This window comes from Pongo pygmaeus, chromosome 2 (assembly GCF_028885625.2).
Source record: "Pongo pygmaeus isolate AG05252 chromosome 2, NHGRI_mPonPyg2-v2.0_pri, whole genome shotgun sequence".
Classification (NCBI taxonomy): domain Eukaryota; kingdom Metazoa; phylum Chordata; class Mammalia; order Primates; family Hominidae; genus Pongo; species Pongo pygmaeus.
Window position 1 is genome coordinate 149,161,042 of NC_085930.1, and position 25,287 is coordinate 149,186,328.

Here is a 25,287-nt window from a genome sequence, read left to right on the forward strand (position 1 = left end):
GGATTTCTCTAATGAAGGAGTTGACATTAAAAGAAAAGGGAAGAATATTCATGTCTTTTCCAGAAATGGGTGGTGAACCTCCTGGAACCAGTAGTACCGCCTCCTTTTTAGTCCTTTTACAGATTCTTCCAGTCATTGTCATGGCAATTGTCAACTGTCGTGGTGCTGGAGGGAGTATCATTTAGCATGGAAATAAGATCATCATGAAGACTGAGGTCTTTTTGAAGTCCTTTGGTCGGCTATCTTGGTTCTATGTACCAGTCTCAGCTGGTCTGGCTGCAAAGGGAACTGTTTATCACAGGCATTCTGTTTGTTAAAGATAAGCAAAGTTATGACAGAGTAGAAATTCAGCTCTGTCACATAGTCACTGCCCCAGGTAACGAGGTCACATGCCCATGAATCTGAGTCTGGCTGCCCACAGCAGAGAAGAGCTTGGGGTGAGGGTGACGGTGGACAAAGGAAGATACTCACTTGTGAGGGACAGAGAGAGCTTGTTGTCATTTGGCTGTGAGATGGCGCCACAAGAATGGAGGCAGGCCAGGAGTTAGGAAACAAAGCTGATGGAGGGGTGCTCTGAAAGGTGAATATGGAGGAAAGCCAGCTTCACTGAGCACCTGCTCTGCGTGCCCTGCCAGCCTCTTCACATGCATTACTTTATTTAGTTCTCCCATCTTCACCATGAGGAGGTCACCCATCCCATTTTAGAGATGAAAAATTTGAGGCCTAGAGAATGAAAATGACCTGTCTAAGGTCACACAGAATAGAAAGCAACAGAGCCAGGATTTGAAAGTAAGTCTGTCTAAATGATGGGCGTTTTAGCTCAGTATCCATTAAGGCTATCCATCCAGGCCTCCATCCAGGCCTCTGGAGCTAGAATGTAAATCTCTCAGTGAGTATGTGAAATGAGAATATGAGCATCTCATAAGGTGAGAAGCACCTCATGTGTTTTGTAAGTCAGACTGTTGACATGGTGATGGGCCTCCTTCACTCCTACTCCTGCACATAGTTCATTTCTTCCTTGTTCTATCCCAAAATACTCAGGAACTCACACTGGACTCTCCAGCCATGTTTGGGAGCTTAGAAAAGGGCTTACTCTTACAGTGGGCTTGTATTTGGAGGTAACTGCATCTCCTCCAAAAGAAAAGGAGGCTGTGAATGCACAGTCTAGCCTGCCTTCCCCCAATGTGGGCCTCCCCACTGTTATCTTTGGGGCAGTTTTCTCCCTCAACTTTCACACATACACACACACATGCACATATACACACATACACACACACAAGCACACACACCCCTTCACCCACACTGTTCTAACCCAAGGAACCAAGTAAAAATATTTAGAACTGAATGTGAAATAAACTCTGCTTGATATTGCCATGTTCTATTTTTCACATCACCTGGCTGGCAGGGAAGGCCTATGGGACTGCACACCTCTCCAGAATGATGCAGTAGATCGGAAAAATCACCACAACTTCAACATTCCATACAGCTCTTGCAAAAATGGTTATAAGGGATCTGCAATATTCAGAAAACCACCTCCAGTCCTCTCCTCCATTCTGCAGCAGAGAAGCCATCTAAGATGACATCTTACTTTGAAGGAATACCCCATTTTGCTCCCCATGCACCTGAATTATAAGTCAACTGAACCCCAGGCCACTGTGGGTTAGCATCATTTCCTAAACTCCTCCAGGTTAGGAAGAGATGATGGGATCAGCTTGTTAAAGATCAGATGGGCCCAAGGGCATGCACTTGTGATTTGCTTTTGAATGTTGCTGGGGAGAGATGGGGAGATATGGAGTGTGATAAGGATTTCCTGAAGGAAGAAATTTTTGAACAAAATTGCATCTCATATATTAACACAGCTCATTCCATCTGTGCTGCCAACCTTGCCTTGCAGAAGGGCAGGTTAATTCAGCCAACAAGGCAGTTTCCCCCAAGGTGCAGCCTTATTTGGTGCTGGGAGCTGCCCTTTGAAGGAGAGAAGCCTGTGCTTCTCTCCATAGCACTGCCCCCCACACCTATGGGAATCCTGTCCCAATAACCCTGCTGAGCAGGGTCAGTCCTGCCTCTACATTAGAAGCCTGGCTTTTGAACTGCACTGGAGGAGAGCTCAGATAAAAAGGGTGAAAGCAAATGAGTGAGGCCCAGATGCAAATCCGATCCTGGGGTCAGCTTCCATGTAGGGACTCATGTTCTCTCCAACTGTAAGGGAAATATAGGCTGGATCACTTCTAAAATGGAAGCTGGGTTGTAATGCCTGACTCCTGTAGGGTACTTTCAGTTCCAGAGACAAGTTTCTGTTTGTCTTCAGTGGATGGTAGACAAGCTTCTTGCTGGGCTTCCCAACTGGGGAGCTGCCATGACCATTTAAGCCTCCGTATTCATGCATTTTTCATCCTACAAATCTTTATTGACTTTGGATGGAAACAGGGAGACCAATGAGGATATTAGAGCCACGGTCTAAGCAAGAGATAATGAGTTCTGAACCAGGGGAGCGGCAGGAAAAATGAATTTAAGACAGGCTTGGAGACAAAAATCAGCAAGACTCAATGATTGATTAGCTGTCAGGAGTAAGAAAGGAGGATTCTAAGAAGGCTCTTGTGTGAGTGTCTAACTGAATGAGGGTGCTGCCAACCAGAGCTAGGTATCCAGGAGCAAGGGCAGATCTAAGGGAAAACGATGGCAGTTGCCTGTGGTATACCCTGGTGTGGACACCACATTCTAGCCTGATTCTTGACCCTCCCAAAGATCAGCCTCCACCCTGCTGATTCATTACTACAGCACATTTCGCCCTGATGTTCTGCTTCTGCTTGGTCAGGGCACCTGCTTTGGTCCCTCTGCCTGGTTCCTTCTCATCCATAAGCCTTCACTCACATTCTCCTCCCACTAGGATGGTCTCTCTCCCCTTCACCTCTCCAAGCCCTTCCCTCCAGTCAGCATTTGCCTGCCCTCTATGCACACCAGGAGTCAGTCTGTGGAGCTACCTTGGTAGTTTGAGTTCTGGAGTCTCCTCTGTGATGCTGTAGTCGTGCAGTAACCTAGCCATGGATATCTCCTCAGAGGGTCATCATGGAAATCTGGACATTGCCCACCTGCTTCCTCCTCCCGCAGTCTAGACCCCATCAGGAGCAATGAGGGAATCTGGTTTACTGGGGAGTTGGACAATAACTGGTGTCAAGCCTGCTGTCAGGAGGTACCTGAGTAGATGCAGAAGCACTTGAAATGCCTCTTTGGGCCTAGGGAAGCATTGGATGTCAGGCATATTGCTTCATGGATTTATGCATGGAGACACTGCCATTCTGCTTTGGACAAAAAAAAAATGGAGGTCCCCTGAACCTCTGTGTCCCCTTTAGCTTGTGGGGCCAGATTTAACTCAAGTGGCCCCCACCTTCCTTTGCTCTACATGAAGCCAGGCTTCCTAGAGAAGCAGGACCAACTGCTTATCACTTCCTCTGAATTCACAGCTCCACATGAAGGACCCTGCCGTCTAGGCACCAGGCTTTCCAGAGGTGCATGTCACAGAACTATCTTGAGTATGAGATGAGAGTGCAGCCCTCAGTGAGACCTCTTGGCCAAATTAAATTTGACATTAACAACAGCCCAAGAAAAGGTCCACTTTGATGGCCCTACATCACTACATATTACAGAAACTAGAAAAGTAGTCGGTGGTGCATATGCCCTTGGTGGTGCGAGGCCAGGAACCTTGGTGGTTCCTCATAGGGACCACAGGGCTCCTGGCTGCTGGCCAGTACCTCCTGCACATGATGTCTGGGTCAGCTGTGTTGTGTGGAGTGAAGAACGCTGAGCGCAGGTCCTGTTGAACAAAAGACCATAGAGTGAGAGCATGCTGCAAAAATCACGTGGTTCATGTGTCAGAGCAGTGCACATGACCAGACCCTAAGTTGTTCTCAGGATTTATATACATGTGAGCCCAGGAGACTTTGGTAGAGGGTTCGTTCATCATTCACTCCTGCACAAATTTATTAATTCAACAAATATCTGTTGAGTATTCAGATGCTGTGCCAACTCTTAAAATAATGTAGAGATTAAAAGACCATGTAGTTCTAGTGTTGTATTACACAGTAGGGCAACTATAGTAATAATACTGCATTGTATATTTCAATATAGCTAGAAGAAAGGAGTTTGAATGTTCTCACCCCAAAGTAGTGATATATATTTGAATGGTAGAGTTGCTAATTATCCTGAATTGATCATTACCCAAGGTATACATGTATCTAAATATTGCATTGTACCCCATAAATATGTACAACTGTTATGTGTCAATTTAAATTTTTTAACATAAAAAAAAATTCAGTCTTCTGGAGAAGACAGACATATTAAGAAAATTATAATGCAATTTTTGTAGGCGCTATAAAAGTCCATGGTTTTCTAGTGCACCTTTGCAGCTCAACAGAACTTGTTGTCACTAATAACCACCATCAGAGGTTTTCATACCCTCATAATAGCCCAACTACAGGAAGCCATGATGGGTTTCTCTAAGACACTGCTAAAGAGCTGGAACTTCCCAGCATGACAGTGTCAGTCTCCTAGTCATAGCCAGTGCCTCCATTCGCAGAGAGGTAAAGTGGGCCTTTTACTTTAAGGAAAATAGGTGAACACGTGTTGGAAGTCTGATTAGATCCCCAATCATACAACAGTGAAGGGCTGCACACACTGACTTATGGATGCTGACAGCGAGCAGTGGGCTTCTTTCTTATGCTTATTTCTTGCAGGTCATTTAAGCAACTACAATACAACATGGCCTACTATGTTGGGGAGGAGGTTTTTGCCTGCAGTGACAAAAACATACCAAGCTGGAAAGCAACTAGGTATCCATGGCTCTCACTCAGGATCCTGGCCAACCACCAAGATGAAGCAAAACCTAGTTTCCTTCACCTGGCAATCCAAGTTTCTGATTCCAGGGCCTTGGAGGAACTCCTCTTTTCTAGGATTCTAGAAGTGAAATGATAGTTTTATTGTGGGATCAGTAGTATGTGAGCTCCTGAAAGGACATCAAAAAGTCCTCCATGCCTATGCTTAAGGTATATGGTTAGAGAAATGGGAAAATCACTGATATGGATTATCAGTCAGGGTAAGACAGGTTATGCTGTAGTAACAACTGACTGCAAACTTTCACTGTCTTAAAATAACAAAGGTTTATTTATCATTCTTACCACATGTCCTGTCCTTGGATTGGCTGTGGCTCTGTGCCATGTTAGTTCCCCACCAGGATCCAGGAAAATGGAACAGCTTTGATCTAAAACATTGTTGATTTCCTGGTAGATGGAAAAGATGCATGGTGAACCACAGATGGGCTCTTAAGGCTTCTGCTCTGATATGACACATGTCACATGCACACGTATTTCATCCATCAGAGCAAGTCTCATGGCCAAGCTGATATCAGTGGGTCAGAGATTTGTGTTGTGAATAGAATACATTCTACCACCACAAAGTCCCGGCAGTCCATACAGCACTTGTCAAGACGGCCTCCCTCGCTTCCCCTGAGATTCTACATCACTGAACTCCTCCACCCACCAAGCTTCTTCCTTCAGAAAATAGAAGACTTTCATTGCATCCCTCAAGGTAGAGCCACTTCTGTTGGGTTCATTGCTGCATTCTCATGGCAGTGCCTGGCATAACTTAGATATTACATAAACGTCTATTGGCATAATATGGAGTTGATATTGCCAAAATATGGAGTTGATATTGCCAATTGTGAGAATATCTTACAGAGTGAGGCCTGTGTCCTTGATTATAGTGGATCCTCTCCCTGAGATTCCCCACTTATCCCTGCCCTTTCTCATGCCCAGAGGTGGACCCTGAGGAGGAACAAGTGGTGGCCCCATGTCAGTCACTCTTGCCACAGGCTCCCTGAAGTGCTAAGGACCCTCTGGCCTCACCAAGGCCATCCAGAGAAGAATGCAAATTCATCAATTAAGAAGTTCAGACAGTGACTGCCATCCCTAGGCCCCATTCGGGCTTTTGTACCACAGTGTGCCTTGAAATCTGCCTCGTTCTTTGTGTCTGTATCTATTTTCCGGCTCGGAGTGGCTTCCCCACCCTGCTAGGGCCCAGGGACGTCAAATCAGTTTTCATCCCTGGTTTCAATCCCCCAGCACTCAAGCTGCAGCTGCTGTATACAAGACCAGTGTGAATCCTCAGCAGCCTGGGCCCCCAGGGACCTTCGCGGAGGATTCCAAAGGAGCATCTTAAATACACCCTGATGTGTAGACAGTGCTGTATCATCACTGCAAGTGATGCATTCTGTTTACCCACTGCCTTCCCAAGGGATCCCTGGGGAGAAGAGAGACAGAAAAACCTTGGAGAAAGTAAATCTTCTCAGTTTGTTTAAGTGTACCAAAAAATGAAATACAATCTGTTAAGTTTGTGGAAGTCTGCACCATCTGGTTAAATGCAGCTTGATGGTTTCTGGCAGGCAACATCTGCGGGTTAGGGAAAGTGGCCTGCCGCTCCCCCTCAGCAGGGAAGACAAAAGAGCCCCACATTATGGCTTTGCCAGGGCATATGTCCTCAATGTGCCCCTCTGTCAGAGCAGTAGCCTGTGTAGGGAGGTGGAGTCCCATGTGACTAGGCTGTGCTTGGCAGGTCATATGATTGGCCCCCTAAACACTACTGTGTGGTAGAAAGAACACTAACTGGGTATGTGAGAGCTGGGCCTGCTTCTAGCTAGCTGTGACTGTGTGATTTTGGTCCAGTCGTTTCCCCTCTCTGGGCCTCAGTTTCTATGTTTGCAAAATGAGCAGAAGGTTACAAGATCTCCCCCCAGGTCCACTGAGGAGGTGCAATGGGGAGTATGGGCTTTGGAGCTGGGAAGTCCTGGTGATGGGTCCACTCATTAGCTGGTTGCCATCCTGGGCTCACTCTGCCTAGGGCTCTTTATCTGTAACCTGGAATCTTAATGATATTCACCGCACAGATGAGTAACTAAAAAACACGTGTAAGGCTCTTAATTCAGGCTTGGCACCCATTCTGTGCCCAGTAAGAGTTCATAGGAAAACAATAAAGTTCTGTAACTATAAAAAATAAGGTTATATAGGCCAGGCCTATATATAGGCCTGTGTATATAGGCCTATATATTACAGGCTCATACCTGTAATCCCAGCAGTTTGGGAGGCTGAGGCGGGCAGATCACCTGAGGTCAGGAGTTCAAGACCAGCCTGGCCAACATGGTGAAACCCCATCTCTTCTAAAAATACAAAAATTAGCCAGACATAGTGGCGCATGCCTGTAATCCCAGCTACTCAGGAGGCTGAGGCAGGAGAATCTCTTGAACCCGGGAGGCAGAGGTTGCAGTGAGCCAAGATCATGCCACTGTACTCTAGCCTGGGCGAGAGCAAGAGTCTGTCTCAAAAATAAAATAAAATAAATAAGGTTATATAAATATTGGATATATCTATAGAATAACCCTGACCAGCACTGGGGTTATTTCATAACCAATTTTGTCTCCCAACCTTCCTTTGATGTCATCCCCCATCACCCCATGCATGGTCCTCTCTGCTGTGTACTTCTCTATGTATATCCAAACCTGTTTGGAGAGAAATTCACAATCAATTTCTTCACTAGTCTAAGGTATTAATTGATGTGTGAATTCTATAGGAACAGCAATGTCCTTAGCCAAAAAAAAGGACCCTCTGGTGGTGGAGTTTCAAGCCCTGCTAGACCCCACCCTGCTTCTCCTGTGTGGAGGCCTTGGTGCTCCACATGGTAGCAAAGCTGGCCTCTGCAGCCACCACACACACATCTCTGCACTGGGCCCTGCTAGATCATATTGGTCCCATTGGCTTGAGCTAGAAGTCAGAAGCCCTGAGTGCTCAGCCTGCATCTCTCTGGCCGTCCCAAGTTTCAAGAACCGACATGCTCTGTGTGTACCTCTGTCACCATCTGTCTTCACACTGGACAAGTTTTGGTATCAGACCCAACTGAATAGGTCAAAGAAGCTATTGCCATGTTGTGTTATTCCAGGGGTACTAGGAAAATGCACTTTCCCCAAAAACCATGTATCTCCTACTTCCAAACCACTCACAAATCTCTCTCTGCTACCACCTTGATAGATGTCTTTCTTAGAAATATCTGTGGAGGGTGGTATTAAAGGACAGCAAAGATTTTATTGGCCATTAAAACATTTGTATAAATTAGTTTATCACGTAAGTAACATGGATATCAATTAAGGAGTTAGCAGCAGGGGATGAGAACAGGTAAGTGTGATGAGAGGCGTGGGGCGTGGACAACGGGCTGGATGGACCCGCCTAAGCATGGGGTGAATTTCCGGGAGCATCTCGTGAGAGCACTGAGTGGCAATTATAAATATTAACTGAGTGCCTACTATGTGTGAGGTGCAGTAACAGGCAAAATCTCTAGGAAATACTCATGTAAATGATGCCGTCAACTCTGCCCACACTTCCCTTTGATACATACAAGCTACAGCATGAGCATGAATTGGGAGATTTTAATCTCTACCTGCACAGACACCACAATTCCAGAAGCCTCTCCCAGAATGAACCTGTCATGGTAAGAAGCAGAGCATCTGGGTTCTAAGGATACATGCTCTTCACATAGCATAACCTTCTATTGCTAGCCAATGGGTATAGACCTGATGATCTCCTCCACAGATGGAGGCAAAACTGGCTGAGTTGAACATTTTCAAACAAGTAAACTGATTTCCAGCATGGCACCTTCCTTGAGGAATCTTCAAAGGGTTATTTTAATGGTAGGAGATTTTTTTTTTTTTAATTATTATACTTTAGGTTTTATGGTACATGTGCGCAATGTGCAGGTTAGTTACATATGTATACATGTGCCATGCTGGTGCGCTGCACCCACTAACTCATCATCTAGCATTAGGTATATCTCCCAGTGCTATCCCTCCCCCCTCCCCCCACCCCACAACAGTCCCCGAAGTGTGATGTTCCCCCTCCTGTGTCCATGTGTTCTCATTGTTCAATTCCCACCTATGAGTGAGAATATGCGGTGTTTGGTTTTTTGTTCTTGCGATAGTTTACTGAGAATGATGATTTCCAGTTTCATCCATGTCCCTACAAAGGACATGAACTCATCATTTTTTATGGCTGCATAGTATCCCATGGTGTATATGTGCCACATTTTCTTAATCCAGTCTATCATTGTTGGACATTTGGGTTGGTTCCAAGTCTTTGCTATTGTGAATAATGCCGCAATAAACATACGTGTGCATGTGTCTTTATAGCAGCATGATTTATAGTCCTTTGGGTATATACCCAATAATGGGATGGCTGGGTCAAATGGAATTTCTAGTTCTAGATCCCTGAGGAATCGCCACACTGACTTCCACAAGGGTTGAACTAGTTTACAGTCCCACCAGCAGTGTAAAAGTGTTCCTATTTCTCCACATCCTCTCCAGCACCTGTTGTTTCCTGACTTTTTAATGATTGCCATTCTAACTGGTGTGAGATGGTATCTCATTGTGGTTTTGATTTGCATTTCTCTGATGGCCAGTGATGGTGAGCATTTTTTCGTGTGTTTTTTGGCTGCATAAATCTCTTCTTTTGAGAAGTGTCTGTTCATGTCCTTCGCCCACTTTTTGATGGGGTTGTTTGTTTTTTTCTTGTAAATTTGTTGGAGTTCATTGTAGATTCTGGATATTAGCCCTTTGTCAGATGAGTAGGTTGCGAAAATTTTCTCCCATTTTGTAGGTTGCCTGTTCACTCTGATGGTAGTTTCTTTTGCTGTGCAGAAGCTCTTTAGTTTAATTAGATCCCATTTGTCAATTTTGGCTTTTGTTGCCATTGCTTTTGGTGTTTTAGACATGAAGTCCTTGCCCACGCCTATGTCCTGAATGGTAATGCCTAGGTTTTCTTCTAGGGTTTTTATGGTTTTAGGTCTAACATTTAAGTCTTTAATCCATCTTGAATTGATTTTTGTATAAGGTGTAAGGAAGGGATCCAGTTTCAGCTTTCTCCATATGGCTAGCCAGTTTTCCCAGCACCATTTATTAAATAGGGAATCCTTTCCCCATTGCTTGTTTTTCTCAGGTTTGTCAAAGATCAGATAGTCGTAGATACGTGGCGTTATTTCTGAGGGCTCTGTTCTGTTCCATTGATCTATATCTCTGTTTTGGTACCAGTACCATGCTGTTTTGGTTACTGTAGCCTTGTAGTATAGTTTGAAGTCAGGTAGTGTGATGCCTCCAGCTTTGTTCTTTTGGCTTAGGATTGACTTGGTGATGCGGGCTCTTTTTTGGTTCCATATGAACTTTAAAGTAGTTTTTTCCAATTCTGTGAAGAAAGTCATTGGTAGCTTGATGGGGATGGCATTGAATCTATAAATTACCTTGGGCAGTATGGCCATTTTCACGATATTGATTCTTCCTACCCATGAGCATGGAATGTTCTTCCATTTGTTTGTATCCTCTTTTATTTCATTGAGCAGTGGTTTGTAGTTCTCCTTGAAGAGGTCCTTCACATCCCTTGTAAGTTGGATTCCTAGGTATTTTATTCTCTTTGAAGAAATTGTGAATGGGAGTTCACTCATGATTTGGCTCTCTGTCTGTTATTGGTGTATAAGAATGCTTGTGATTTTTGCACATTGATTTTGTATCCTGAGACTTTGCTGAAGTTGCTTATCAGCTTAAGGAGATTTTGGGCTTAGACAATGGGGTTTTCTAGATATACAATCATGTCATCTGCAAACAGGGACAATTTGACTTCCTCTTTTCCTAATCGAATACCCTTTATTTCCTTCTCCTGCCTGATTGCCCAGGCCAGAACTTCCAACACTATGTTGAATAGAAGTGGTGAGAGAGGGCATCCCTGTCTTGTGCCAGTTTTCAAAGGGAATGCGTCCAGTTTTTGCCCATTCAGTATGATATTGGCTGTGGGTTTGTCATAGATAGCTCTTATTATTTTGAGATATGTCCCATCAATACCTAATTTATTGAGAGTTTTTAGCATGAAGAGTTGTTGAATTTTGTCAAAGGCCTTTTCTGCATCTATTGAGATAATCATGTGGTTTTTGTCTTTGGTTCTGTTTGTATGCTGGATTACATTTATTGATTTGCATATATTGAACCAGCCTTGCATCCCAGGGATGAAGCCCACTTGATCATGGTGGATAAGCTTTTTGATGTGCTGCTGGATTCGGTTTGCCAGTATTTTATTGAGGATTTTTGCATCAATGTTCATCAAGGACATTGGTCTAAAATTCTCTTTTTTTGTTGTGTCTCTGCCAGGCTTTGGTATCAGGATGATGCTGGCCTCATCAAATGAGTTAGGGAGGATTCCCTCTTTTTCTATTGATTGGAATAGTTTCAGAAGAAATGGTACCAGTTCCTCCTTGTACCTCTGGTAGAATTCGGCTGTGAACCCATCTGGTCCTGGACTTTTTTTGGTTGGTAAGCTATTGATTATTGCCACAATTTCAGCTCCTGTTATTGGTCTATTCAGAGATTCAACTTCTTCCTGGTTTAGTCTTGGGAGGGTGTATGTGTTGAGGAATTTATCCATTTCTTCTAGATTTTCTAGTTTATTTGCGTAGAGGTGTTTGTAGTATTCTCTGATGGTAGTTTGCATTTCTGTGGGATCGGTGGTGATATCCCCTTTATCATTTTTTATTGCATCTATTTGATTCTTCTCTCTTTTTTTCTTTATTAAACTTTCTAGCGGTCTATCAATTTTGTTGATCCTTTCAAAAAACCAGCTCCTGGATTCATTAATTTTTTGAAGGGTTTTTTGTGTCTCTATTTTAGTAGGAGATTTTTTTTTTTTTTGTAGTGGCTGACTTTGGAACCCAAACCCTAGGTAAGATGAGGCTCTGATATACAAAAGTCAAAAATCCAAAACCTGGGCAAATGGCAGGTAGTACACACAACCACTGTCCATTAAACCCATCAGAGTTTATGACTGACTGGTCAGTGCCATACCAGGAAAGAGCCCCCATACCCCTGCCCACCCAACTCAGGTCACACTTTAGACTCCTTGACTTTTATTATTTGAAAATGACTGCAAGTTCCTGGCCCTCCTTCCCTTAGTGCTTGAGCCCTGTCTGTGTATGGAACAGAAGGATGGAAAGAATTCTGTATTTGAGCCTCTGTGGAGAGTCAGCAGAGGCCCCAGACCTACCCAGCAGGACAATCCAGTCTTCTCTGGCAGGCCAGTTGTTGCCTCTCACCTCAGTGCCCCCCTCCACAAAGTTGGTGATTCTTCTAAAATAAACCTGCCCCCACTCCTGCTGCCTCAGATGAAGTCTTCATGCCTTAGCCTGAGTACTATTATAGTAGCAGCAGAAATAATGATAATGACAATGATAACATGATAGCTAAACACTGAGTGAACCTTCGCCATGCAGTGAGCACGCTACTGCAAGCTCTAATGCATTATCTCATTCAGCCCTCACAACTCGTTGGAAAGAGGAAACAGCGTCACAAAGGTCAACTGATTTGCTCATAGTCACAAAGCTAGCAAATTTTGCTGTCAGCTGTCAAATTCAAGTTCTGCTGACATCAAAACCTGTGTTCTCAACCACTGCATCATTTGGCCTCAACAAATATTTGTAAAAAAGTGTAATGAGTGGTTCATGCTCCTTCTCATGGGATCAGAATCTAGAACTTTCCCCAGTCACAGCCCTGATCACATTTTGTCAACTTGCTGGCTCTGAACTGTGTCTGACTCACCTTCATAGAGCCAGCACCTAGCAGGGGTCTTGGCACGTGGTTAGTTCTCAGTAGATGGCTGGCAGGTTAACAGATGGATAGGTGTGTGAGCGAATCCATCCATCCAAATCAAATCCTGGCTTTCTCCAGGAACCCTCCCTGCTAGTAAGAGCCCCCAGGATTTTTCCAACTTTCTAAATTCCTCCAACACTTTTTTCTTGCATCCTATCTTGCCACATGCAGCACTTTTGTCTGTAAGTTACTGATGCCTCCCCAAGAAAACCATAAATAACGCAAGGGCTGGAATAGCATTTGGCACTTCTTTTCCTAAGTCACATAACTCATGATTAGGCACAGATGTCTCTGAGTAAGTACACTGAGTAGTTCATCTTGAACCAGGAGCAGAAAACAGATGAGGACACCGCCCCATTAGGAATGACCTGTTATCCTTTCTTTCCTGACCCTCTGCAGGAGCCTCCTCTGGCATCATTGACCTCTTGCCATCCCCTAGTGCTGCCACCAACTGGACTGCAGGACTGCTGGTGGACAGCAGTGAGATGATCTTCAAGTTCGACGGCAGGCAGGGCGCCAAAATCCCTGATGGGATTGTGCCCAAGAACCTGACCGATCAGTTCACCATCACCATGTGGATGAAACACGGCCCCAGCCCTGGTGTGAGAGCCGAGAAGGAAACCATCCTCTGCAACTCAGACAAAACCGGTGAGTCTCTAGCCCAGCCCTTCCACCCCTACCCCAGCAGCTGCCCATTTTTTCCCAGATGGTTGGACATGGACACAGCCAAGGAGGATGTGGAAGAAAAGCAGGAGCCTGAGAGGAACCCTGCCAATATATATTCTGGTCTCTGGTTTTCTGGCCACTGATTTTCCAGGCTTGGCTTGAGGTAGAGCAGGAGCAGAAAAGTGGGGAAAGTAGGGATACAGACACAAAGGATGTAAAAGCTGGAATCAGTGGTTTTCAAACTGGATTCCTCAGAATGCTAGCATTCCCGGAAGTGCTTTGGGGCTGCTATAAGTGAGATGGGGGTGAGAGAGGAATCTTTATTCCTACTTCAAACAAAGAAGCTCCACCTTTACTGTATTATATACAGTAAGATTTCCAAAAGCTATCTTTTGAATAAAGTACTGCTAATTTAGAATGGTAGTTTGAAAACCTCTGACATGTATAGTAATGATAGCTATCATTCGATAGGCTTTTCGCATGCTGAGCCTGTGCCAAGAAGTTCACGGCTTGGTGGTTAAAAGTCCCCTAACACTGATTAGCTAGGTAACCTTGGCAAGTTGTTTAGCCTTTCTGTGTCTCACTTTACCTGTCTGTAAATGGGACGTTATAGTAGTATCTACCTCATAGGGTTCTTATGAGGATTAAATGACTTCATAATCATGAAGTGCTCAGAACAGTGCCTGGCAGAAAGGAAGTATGATAATCTGTGTTAGCTATTACTATTCTAAACACAAGTCTCTATAATTATTTTATAAAAGCCTTATTGTTTTTGCCATTTTAAGGATAAAACATGCCTTAGAGGTTGACTAACTTGTCACAAGTAGTTATACAGTCAGTATCAGAACTAGAATGTCAGCTTAGATCCAACTAAATCCAAACCTATGCTCTTGTCACTACACCCACCCATCCCCACATACACACACAAACATCCCAAGATCTTATGCAAATTGTACAACTCTGCATTTAATTACAATTCTACAATTTCCCATCTCAAATACAACTTTTGCTAAAACACCCAAAATAAATAACAACCACAGCAGATGTAACAGTAAAAAGACAATATAGAAGAAGAGCTGAAGCTCGGCCTCTGCTATTGGACAGCCAAAGTTTCCATCTCAGCTTGACCACTTCTTAAGGCATGACCTTTGAGGAGTTGCTCATCTCTCTGAGCCTCATTTTCCCCATAGGTAAAATGGGGAAAATAAACATGAAATAAAGTATGAAATTACTTAGTAGCATCACATGCATAAATCAGTGTTCCATTAATTTATTTGATGTTGTTGTTATTATTACTTCCAGTTTTATTCCTCATTACACTGCTACAAGAACGCCACATTCTCTGTTTCAATTGATCTTTATAATAAATGTTAATATATTTTATGGATGCAGAAACTGAGAAGTGCCTGGCTTTCCCTATTTATATGGCAAGTCTATGTAGAAGTCAGTGCCAAGGACAGATTTTTCTTTGGGACCTTCATGCAGGAAGGTGGAGGTTTGGGACGCAGTTCAGTAGCCTGTGCAGTGCCCTGTGAGGTATTCCCATCATAATCCAGGAGCCAGCATCCCAATGAGATAACAGCTTAAGAACGTGCAGACAAATACAAAGCAGTGTGAGCTGGGGTCAGTGGCCATGCACATACAGTCCTTTCTGAGCTATATCGAGTCCCCAGGGAGGTAAGTCAGACAGATATAAATGTTTCTGCTTACAAAGGAGGAAATTGGAATATGGAAGGCTGAGTGACTGGCCCAGGATAACACAGATAATTACCAAGAAAGACAGGATTGGACCTAGATCCTCTGACCCTGTGTCCCAGGCCCATGCTATTGCACCAGTGGTCCTCATTAGAATATATTAGTGCACTTGTAAAAACGTGTAGATGCTAGAGCCCCACCCAGCTCAATAAGAATCTTGGAGGAGCCTAACGGGAAGCCATGGCTGAATTTGGCCTCAACTGTCATCACAGCAGTCCCCTGAGAAGGCATTCGGCACCCCCTAATTAGCAGCACCCCCAAATTAGCAGCACCCTAAGCAGCACCCAGTGTTCAGCTTGGGCCCTTGTGTGAAACAACACTCAAGATTGGCACAGAGAAAGTGGGAAGATTTTTCTCTAACTTTTCTGACAGCAAGAAAAAAATCTATAAATACCCCATCCTAAATTAAAAAAAAAAAAATCCGGAATAAATGAAAGCTTGATTATGGCTTTTTTACATCAAAAATTTTTTCAAGTTATAAAGCAATGTATGTCTATAGTGGAAACATGAAAAACACAGAAAAGCATAAAAGAGAACACACAAATTACCTAAAATCCTAACCACTCAGGAGATATTTTCTGATAACATTTAGTACATTTCATTACAATGTTATTTTTGCTTCTGTGTATATATAGAATGCCCTTAAACTTTTATAATATCTGTGATATTATTGTGTCATCAGTTACCTTTATATAACATTATCTCCACATCATTTCTCCATGTGATAAAACATTTTTTAAAATATGGATTATTGGGGAATTTAAAACTCTGCCATGTAGATTTCTCATACTTCATGTCACTGGCCCCCTTTCGTTAGATATTTAGATTGTCTCCTTTTAAATGCAAACACAGCAATGCTGTAAAGAGTATTCTGGTATATACCTTTTGGACATTTCTTATTATTTCAGCCAGAAGTTGAATTACTGATTCAAATAATAGAAATGTTAGGAAAGGAAGCTTTTGCTGTAAATTGTCAAATTGCTCTTCATGAAGATTGCACTAAGTTCTGCCTGGTGTACTAAGTAAAACTTACTAATGCTGTTCCATTATAAATTATTTTATAAATAGCTGGATAACAGAATTGACTAATCAGCAAAGGCTAACTGCAAAAAAGAGAGAGAGGACCACTAACACCACTACCACCACCAAGAAAAACATCTCAGTAGCTAACATTCTTTCCCCATGGTTTTACCTCCTGTCATTGTCCAGCAGCCCCACATGGGTCTGGAGGGTAGGCGAGCTCTACTTTTCCCAGAACACTCAGTAGCCAAGGATTCTTGCTTCATCTGCTGCTGCCATTTTCAACCATAGAACAGAAAGCAAGGCTAGAGCTGAACACAGAAGGATTTTATTGGCCAGAACAGAAAGTAGCATGTTTGACTTCTCATACACATTCCATTTGCCACAACTTGGTCACATTGCCCCACCTGCCCATGAGGAAGGCTGTGAAATGAGTTTAAATGTGAACCTAGGAGCAAAGAAAATAGGGTTAGGTGAACACATAGCCATGTGTCTACCTTGAGGTCATTGTATGGGGCCCTGTGCCCCTCTAAGCCCACCTCTGTTGGGGTTTACCTCTCCATTCCTCCCATGAACAGTGCACTTTCCAGTCACCTTCCATGATTCCTCCTCAGCCCCTGCCTTGTCGCAGTAATCAATCCCCTCCTACACACACATCAGCTCCTCTTGCTGGAATCTTCTTCCCCTGGCATGCAGCCCTTTTCTGTCTCTGAGTTTGAACTGAGAACAATGAATGATCAGTAGCTATGTACAGTGCTAACCACTTCCCTACAGGGTTTTCTAAGAGAGAGGGGCCAACCTTGTTCAGCAATCACCAGGTGAGACAGATGGAGGTGTCAGCCTGGTAGAGAGTGCTAGGATGGTCCCCCTGCCTGCTAGAAAAGGGACGGAGGTATTTTCACACTTACAGAGGTACCCAGAAAACCACTCAGAAGGATTGAGGTTGTTGTTTGTAGAAAGGAAGTGAGAACCTTACTTTTGCTGCCAGTTGGCTGAGCTGCAAACACTCTTAAGTCTGCTCCAGGCTGGTGTCAGAGCAGAGCCCAGGCGAGTCCTGGAAAGGCCTGACTCATGTCAAGTTTAGGGTACATGAAAGCTTGACCCTGATTCTTGCCCAGGGTGTCTGAAGGCAAGTGAATGATGGGGCTGCCACAATTATAGGGTGAGGAGAGAGGGGCCAGAGGGAGAGCAGGTTCCCTGGTACAATTTGGCAGAACACAGGTGTTTTTGTTCTTGTGGGCCAAAGGGACATCCAGAAATGTGCAAGGCTAGCAACCAGAGGGCTGCATGCCAGGAAGAGGGATCCCAGTAGCAGGAGCTGATGTGTGTGCTGGAGGGGACTCCTGAGAGACGGGAGAAGCTGAGGAGGAATTATGGAAGATCAACTGGAAAGAGCATCTTTCACATGAGGAATTTGCCGCAAGCACAAATGTCCCAGCCACCCAGAAAAGGAGTGTGTCACTTACCATATCAATTCCTATGTAAAGATTTATAGCAGGGCCATCCTTACAGAGGGTGGGGAGGTGAAGATGGCAATTTGGAGACCTCTGCAGAGCCTTTGGAAAATGAAAAACTCTACTGGCTTTTTAAAGAGACTTTATACTTCTTTTCCTCTCATCCATATTCCTCTACCTCTGACCATGGTTAGAGCTAGGAGGAGGTTGGGGGATGAGGATGTGGAACAAGAAGAATGAAAGATCTTACCCGTTCCTTTCCCTATTGTGGGCCACCAAGCCATGGGTAAAGACTGAGCGGAGAAGAGGAACATCTATTTTAACTGGATGAGAGACTGATGTTTGATTTGGATTAAACCCTTCAAGACTATTCTAATTCATGAAAGTGAGCAGAAGGCTTTAGGATCTACCTGAGATGTGGACAGAGAGAAGGGAAGAAAGATTCAACAAAGAATTCCTAAGGACAGGAAAAGGAATAAAACGGATTCCTGAGCAAATCACATCACCAACACAGTGAATAAATCAGGTACCCTGGCATATGAGTTGACTCTACGAATTCAGAGAAAGGGAGCAGAAGGAGGAAGAAACCTCCCAGGCTAGAAGCTGCTGTAGTAGAGTGAGGTTTGCCCATCCATTCTTCTTGTTCCACCTCCTTAGCCCCAACCTCTCCTAACTCCAAATAAAGCTAAAGGCAAAAATTCTTCCTTTCTATATTTCCTAAGAGTTATCAACAGAAACCAAAGAAAAGTCAGGTATACAGTGATGAGGGGGACAAGAAATCTTTAGTAAAATCCCCATAAGCAGTCTGGGGTGTTTTGCCAATCCAGAGGCTAAAAATGGTCCCCCAGATGTTGGCCGAGGCCAGCCCTGCCACTGTGAGACCCTGACCATTCTCCTTCCTGCCATCCTCTGGTTATGTTCTCAAGAACGGTAATGCTTTCCTGAAAGCACTACTTAGTTGTGTTGCCCTGGTCATGAGGCAGTGTGATAGTCCTTCTAATAAGTAACAGTTATGGAGCATTTGTTCTGGGCAGATGCATTCCACACATTTCCTCATTGTATCAATTAAGAGGCTTTCAGCTACAAGGAATGGAAAGTCCAGACCAAACTGATATCAGATAACCAAAAAATCAAACTAATACAGAGAATGTGGGTATCCTGTAACTGAAAACATCCAGAGCTATGAAGGCTCATGAAGTCATCATCAAGGTAAAGTGTATCTAAGGCCTGGCTCCTTTTCTCTGCAATTTCTCAGATCTGTGCCTGTAAGTGTATCCATTTTACATTAGCAAATATGGCTGCATGGCTCCAAGCCTCCCAGTGGTATAATACAACTTCCAGCGGGAAGGAAAGTATCTCTTCTGTTTGCTTTCTGCTAAAAGAGCAGTTCTCTCCCAGAACTGCTGAGAAAAGTGCTCATATCACTGGCTTGAACTGAGCCACTTGCCAACTCCTGACAGAAGCTGTGAAGCCAGGAGAATGGCCTGCACTAGGAACATGGTCACGGATCCTGAACCAGTCATGTGCTGGGGGATTCTCATGAGCCTGTTTGGCCAGGAGCAATTAGGGCCCATCCTAGAAATGTAATTGGTATTGATTTCTCCCACCCAAACTTTATAGGCAAGGTTTATACAGGATGTACAGGAATTGGTAGCAATATTCCATTCTTGGGAAACATGATAATCCAGCATCAATGTCATGATATAGTTAACGAAACTGAAGTTCTGAGAGGTGAAATGATTCTCTCAACATCACCCAAGATATAACTCCACCCAAAGTCTACCTGAATCCAGGGCCCATGCTCTTTCCACTACACAGGGGCACCTGCTCATCCAACCAACATTATGGAACACGCACCTCCTGGTAGATTTCTGGTGTGTTCGATAATGTAATAAGGTTCAAGTTCTCTAAGAATTGGTCAAAGAACATTTCCTCTTCTGCCAGGATCCATGACACGAAATTTTCAAAGCAGGAAAGGAAGTTTCTACATTAGGAGAGGAAAACTTCCCGTTAATTGCCTGTGTATGGGGAGGGGATGTTGGAGTCACAAATCTATCTCTAATGCTGGAAAATCAACCTATCCCCTCCTCCCAGCAGCTAAAAGTGAGGCAACTCTGCTTCATGTAGATTAAGTAGAGAGAGAAGATGTACTCTGTGGTTACTGTTGTCACTGCTATCTGATGAAATAAAATAAAAACCCAGAACTTTAGAAGAAACCAGTATGTTAAAGGAGCACAGAGTGACTGATGTGATTGGCATATAGCTCCCTAAACCTTCCAGAAGCATCTGTAACCAACAAACAAGGAGCTTGTTAATCTAAGTAATTTGTACCCTGGGTCTGATGCCGTATCTGGTACAAGTTAGGTGGGTATTTAAAGTCCAGATGGCTTCTCAGCAAGAGTTTGGCTGTGGGTTTTCCTGAGTCTTCCTCTTCCACTTTGGAAGAGCTCTATCATATGCATTATAGAACTATCATCAGAGCCAGTTGTAAATGAGAAGACTGGAGTGCCCATGCCTTTGTCCTCTGTGCTGCGCTAAGTGAGTGAGCAGGAAGACTCCTCTGGTGGAGGCTGACACAGGGGTTCTCTCACTCTTCAAACCTTCTTTCTGCTTTTCAGAAATGAACCGGCATCACTATGCCCTGTATGTGCACAACTGCCGCCTCGTCTTTCTCTTACGGAAGGATTTCGACCAGGCTGACACCTTTCGCCCCGCAGAGTTCCACTGGAAGCTGGATCAGGTATGGTGCTCACCTCACACCTGCTGCTACTCATGCCTCTGCGGGGTTGGCCAGTCCAATCCAATGGTGATGGCAGTGGGGAGGCACTGCAAGTTCCTGACCACTTGCTGAATTTTGGAAAAATCAGCGTAGGGAGACACATAGCGTCTTAAAGTCAGGAAGGAAACTGCCTCCTTATAGCCAGGTGAAGGTGGGGAGGGACATGCTTCCCAGCTGGGATGCTGCCGGGTCACTGGACCTGTCATGTGCGGTTTGTCCATTTGCTCCACATCGAGCTTGTGGAAGCCAATTCTCCTGATCCCCAGGCCCAGTTATGATCTCTGTTAGCACATCTTTAAATCACAAATGCTCCATGTCTTCCCTTGGTGCTCTACTACCTCCTTTGGGTGACACAAGATTGAGGACAGGGACTTGAGGACTTTGAAGTAAGCAGTGACACAGAGCACCTTAGGCAGTGCATGCTCTTTTCTGAAGTGGAAAAATTTGTGACTCACTCCAGAGCCTCATGACTTTTGATCACAAGAGCCACTGCATCATACTTTCAATGACAAAGCAAGTGTCTGGTGTGACTCCAAAGCTTTGAAGTATGTTTCTGAAGACTGTGGAGCATTAACGGTGGAAGTAGTACTCACTTTTCTGGGTGGCTGTGCCATCAGGAAGCGTCTATGTAGCAAGACTAGAGTTGGCCTTTGCTTAAATTTAAAAGGGACCAGGCGCTAATTGTTAAAAAGTGTTTTAAATTATCAAGAGAAAGAATGCCAGCAGTCAGAAAATGGGATTAAGGAATAGATGCTGCTTAATGAGGCAGAGGAAATGATGCCCTTTCTCTGACCCTTCCTCCCTGGGGCCCCAGGACCTCATTTTGTTTTTATTCTGCCCCTTCCATATGCTGGGCTAAGCACTTCTGGGACCCCCAGTCTTCTTTACTTCGTCCAAAGCCCACTGTGTGTACTACACTACCTGCCTCACCTTGCTGAGGGCTGACTGATTTATAATCCTTTCCCTTCTCCCTCCTTGTTACTATATCTCCACCCCCACTCTCTCTCTGTTCCATCCAAGTCTCCAGTCCTCCAGTGAGCTGATCTTAGAGTGTTACTAGGAAGGATTCCAGGAGGAATTCATTCACACTGAGATGGAAATGATTGCTGCCACCTTTCATCCTCATAGAAGTACACATGTATGTTCTCTAAAACAAAGATTCATTAACTCTAAGGAATCTCTCAATGGTGGAATTCCAGGCAATGTGACAAGATTAAGGATGCCAAGATGATGGAAAAATTGCTAGGGGAGCCCAGTGGCAACTGCCTAATCCACTCCCAGTAAATCCCATCCTGCTGTATGCTAATTCTAAAAATATGGCATCTTGATTAGTATATGTTCCTCTGAGTTAGGAATTCTGAATCTGGCAGGAATTGTGAAATCTTGACATTGTTTCTTTTATTTCTCAGCAACCTCTCAGCTATGTCCTAAAGTGCCATATGGCTTTTATGGGATGTTTTAAAATATATAATACAAATTGAAGTGAATTAAAATAAATTCCATATTGTGAGGGTTTTTAAAATAGGAACATTGCTATACTGGTTGAGATAATTATAGATATCCTGAGGCATTTTCTAAGATGGCATTGAGAGGCATTGATGCAGGCAAATGAAGTCATGGGCTTGGAAATTAAAAATAGGTGAGGAAGGAATTCTGGTTCTAAAGATAAAGATATAGTGAATCTAGCACTTCTAACATCTGTTCCCAAAGTGGTGAATTTAAGGAGGGGCTGAGATTCACCAAACACATTCCAAACTACCCTGATCTCATTGACTATCATTTATCAATGCCTGCTCTGTGCTAGGCAGGATGCACGTGGGAAATTATTCTCATCTCTGCTACAGCCCTTCCTGGTGGCTAATGTGTGGCTAGAGACTGAGGTCCAGTAGCTTGCCCAAGGTCACACAGCAAACCATGGGTAGGACCTGCCCTTTCCATTATGCCCAGCTGCTGCTTTGGTGTGCCAGCTAATTTGAAATTTTAAAAATTTGCATTTCTAAATTTACAAAAATTTTAGAGATCAGAATTATCACTGAAGTACAAAATGTTCATAGTCTTGATGAAATGCTCTAAAATGGTCACATCTTCATTTTGCTCAAGCTGGCCTATTCTTTGTCAGCTCAGGCTGCCATAACAAAATATCACAGGCTGAGTGGCTTAAACAATAGGAATTTATTTTCTCACAGTTAAAGGTGTTAGGAAGTATAAGATCAAGGTGCCAATTTGGTTCCTGTTAAGAGATCTCTTCCTGGCTTTTAGAAGGCCTCCTTTTCACCATGTCCTCACATGGCAGAGAGGGAGCACTCTTGTGTGTTGTCTTCTTATGAGGAGCCAGCCCTGTCGAAATAGTGGTCCACCCTTTTGACTTCATTTAACCTTAATTACCTACTAAAGGTCCTAACTCCAGATATATTGGAGGTTAGGGTTTCCAAATATGAATTTGGGAGAGGCACAATTCAGTCCATAGCATTCCTCTACTAAAGAAATTAACATTTAAAAAGTTTAAAGACTGCCTGTTGATGATCAGAGCCCCAGCTCACCTGCACAGCTGCCCTCCCTCTGAAGGGAACCACAGTGAGTAGGGTGTAGGAAACCTCAACAGTTCCCATGCTAGCAATCCAATGGTATATACTGAACAACCCAGAGACCCCTCTTTCTCCTTACTCAGCTCCCTGTGTAGACAGAACCTTGCCAGAAGTTTCTTGGGTGTAAATCACTTGATGCCCAGAACGTGCATACCTAGTAAGGTCACCTCCCCCAGGAAGCCATCCTGGGTCACCCCCATGGGTGGTTTGCCTCTCTTCTCTGCTCCCCAGTCTCCAGGCAGAACTCCATCCCCATTCCTACTGTTCTGTAGTTACCCATTTATCCTGCCTGTCTGCTCACTTTGCACCGAGCTCCTGGAGGGCACGGTAGTGTCTTACTCATCTCCAGCTCTTCTGTGCATGCTATAGGCATGAGCACATGGTTGGCGCCTAGTAAATGTTTGCATAACAGTGAATGGATGTCAAGATTAAAAGAAGGGAGAGATGAAGTAAGGCAGGGGAAGAGGGAGGGAGAGAGGAAAGAGGAAAAATCCAGAGATCTTTGAAAACCTCCCAGTGATTAATTGATCTTTTGACTCATTGAGCATTTTAAAATGCTTAAATGTTGCCATTTCTTACTCTCTGGATTTCAAACATTGTTCATCTTTGATCTTGATATCTTATTTCAAGATCTTACTAGATTTACCACCAGTGGATTTGTAACTGTTACAGAACTTTCTGGCCTTGGCCAGAAAGGACTCAAGCCAGTCTAATGTATTGTCTATATTTTAACTCCGGGCCTACCTTGGGAATTTCAGCATTTTATCTGTTCTAATGCCTGATGGGGACTCGTTTATTTCTTTATTCAGCAGTTTATTCTGAGCACAAACTGTGCTCTAGGCTCTGTGTGGGGTACCTGGGATTAGTAGCTAAAATAAGAGTCTCTGTTCTTTAGAAGTTTCCATGATAATGGGTCAAACAAACACATCAACAGACAGTTTACAATCCCATGTGATAGGCACTGTGGGCTGGGGCCGGATGGGGGGAGTCTGTGGAAGCCCATGCAGGGGCACCTGGGGCTGAAAGCCTGGGAAGGCCTCTGGGAGGGAACATCTGAAAGGAATGTGGAGTTCTCTGTGGTGCAGGGCAGGGCAGCCTAGTGGCAGAGCAGTGAGCAGGAGGGCTGGGGTCAGGGCGTGTGAGCTCTCAATGTGGCGGGGCATAGGCACAAGCATGGGGCGGAAGGAGAAAGCTTTGACAGGTATTGGGACCCCTTGTGGAGGAGCAGGTGGACATTAAATCCCAAGTGGCTTTTTATATCATATTATTGAGTTGGCGCTTTATCCCCAAAGGAATGGGCCATAATTGAAACATCTACTATTCAAGAGAAGACTGAGAATTTTATAGATGGGCAAATATAAGGAATTCTAGTATGACATTCATCAGATTTATCAACTTTAAGCAAATATAACTCATGCCAGGCCATTGAATGGAGCCGGTGGCAGGGGCTATGTTAGAGGACCCCCAGGAACCCCAGCCCTGGACAGACATGTTTGAACAGCGGCTCTTCATGGCACTGAAACCAGACACAATGGTTTTCACATAGCCCTTCAGGAGTGCTGCTGAGAGAGGCAGTTCCGCAGAGGCACTGTGTGCTTTAGTCAGCCCAGCCCCTCTGCCCCACACCTCAGCAGGCTCTGGCCAACGTGGATGGACAGCTAGGTAAATCTATTACTAGGCAGCTCCAGGAGATGCCTGCGACAATCCAGGGCATCTCACTAAAGCCATCATAATGATGAGGAGAATGTCATTTTAATGAGATTTTTACTTGTGATCCACTAATGCAAATCCCTCAAGCCTGCAGTGAGTCATGTGCAAACCCAGACAAAAGCAGAGGACAGTGCCCAGCTGCTCGCACACACAGGATAGGTTGACTAATTTGCAGCCCCTCCTGGCTTTAATATCATTTGGATATGGTTGACTCAGTGTCACGATCTAATAATCTTCCATTTGGAGCTGGTATGGTGATTGCAGAGAAATCTGCTGACGTTTTACAGTATGTTTCCCTTATGGGAAGACGCAGCTTGAGTGACAGCCTCAATTGACCAGCAAGCGCACAGGTACCCCCAGCTCACATAAGGAAAAAAGTGCATCTCTGAAAAATTGCAACAAGCACAGGATGCAAATGTCAGATTCATTCAGTTGGCCGTTGCCCTCTCTGTGCCAGAAATTGTACTAGGCATCAGGGATCAAGAGAAGAACAACACAACTCCACCCTGGGGAAACTCAGCCCTGCTCAGTTTATACCCAGTTTACATATCCTTGGGAGCATCTTTTGTAAGAATCCCAAACTCTAATAATTGTGGGTGGGAAGAA

The 25,287-nt window shown here is 44.2% G+C and overlaps 1 protein-coding gene across 1 annotated transcript in view; it reads left to right on the forward strand.

Moving 5' to 3' along the window:
• CLSTN2 (calsyntenin 2) overlaps positions 1-25,287 on the forward strand; it is a 639,444-nt gene that overhangs the window by 520,026 nt on the left and 94,131 nt on the right. Inside the window, exons 7-8 of the mRNA XM_054480135.2 lie at positions 13,112-13,360; positions 20,226-20,347. Of these exons, the coding sequence (XP_054336110.1) occupies positions 13,112-13,360; positions 20,226-20,347 (371 nt within the window). The remainder of the gene's footprint in view (positions 1-13,111; positions 13,361-20,225; positions 20,348-25,287) is intronic.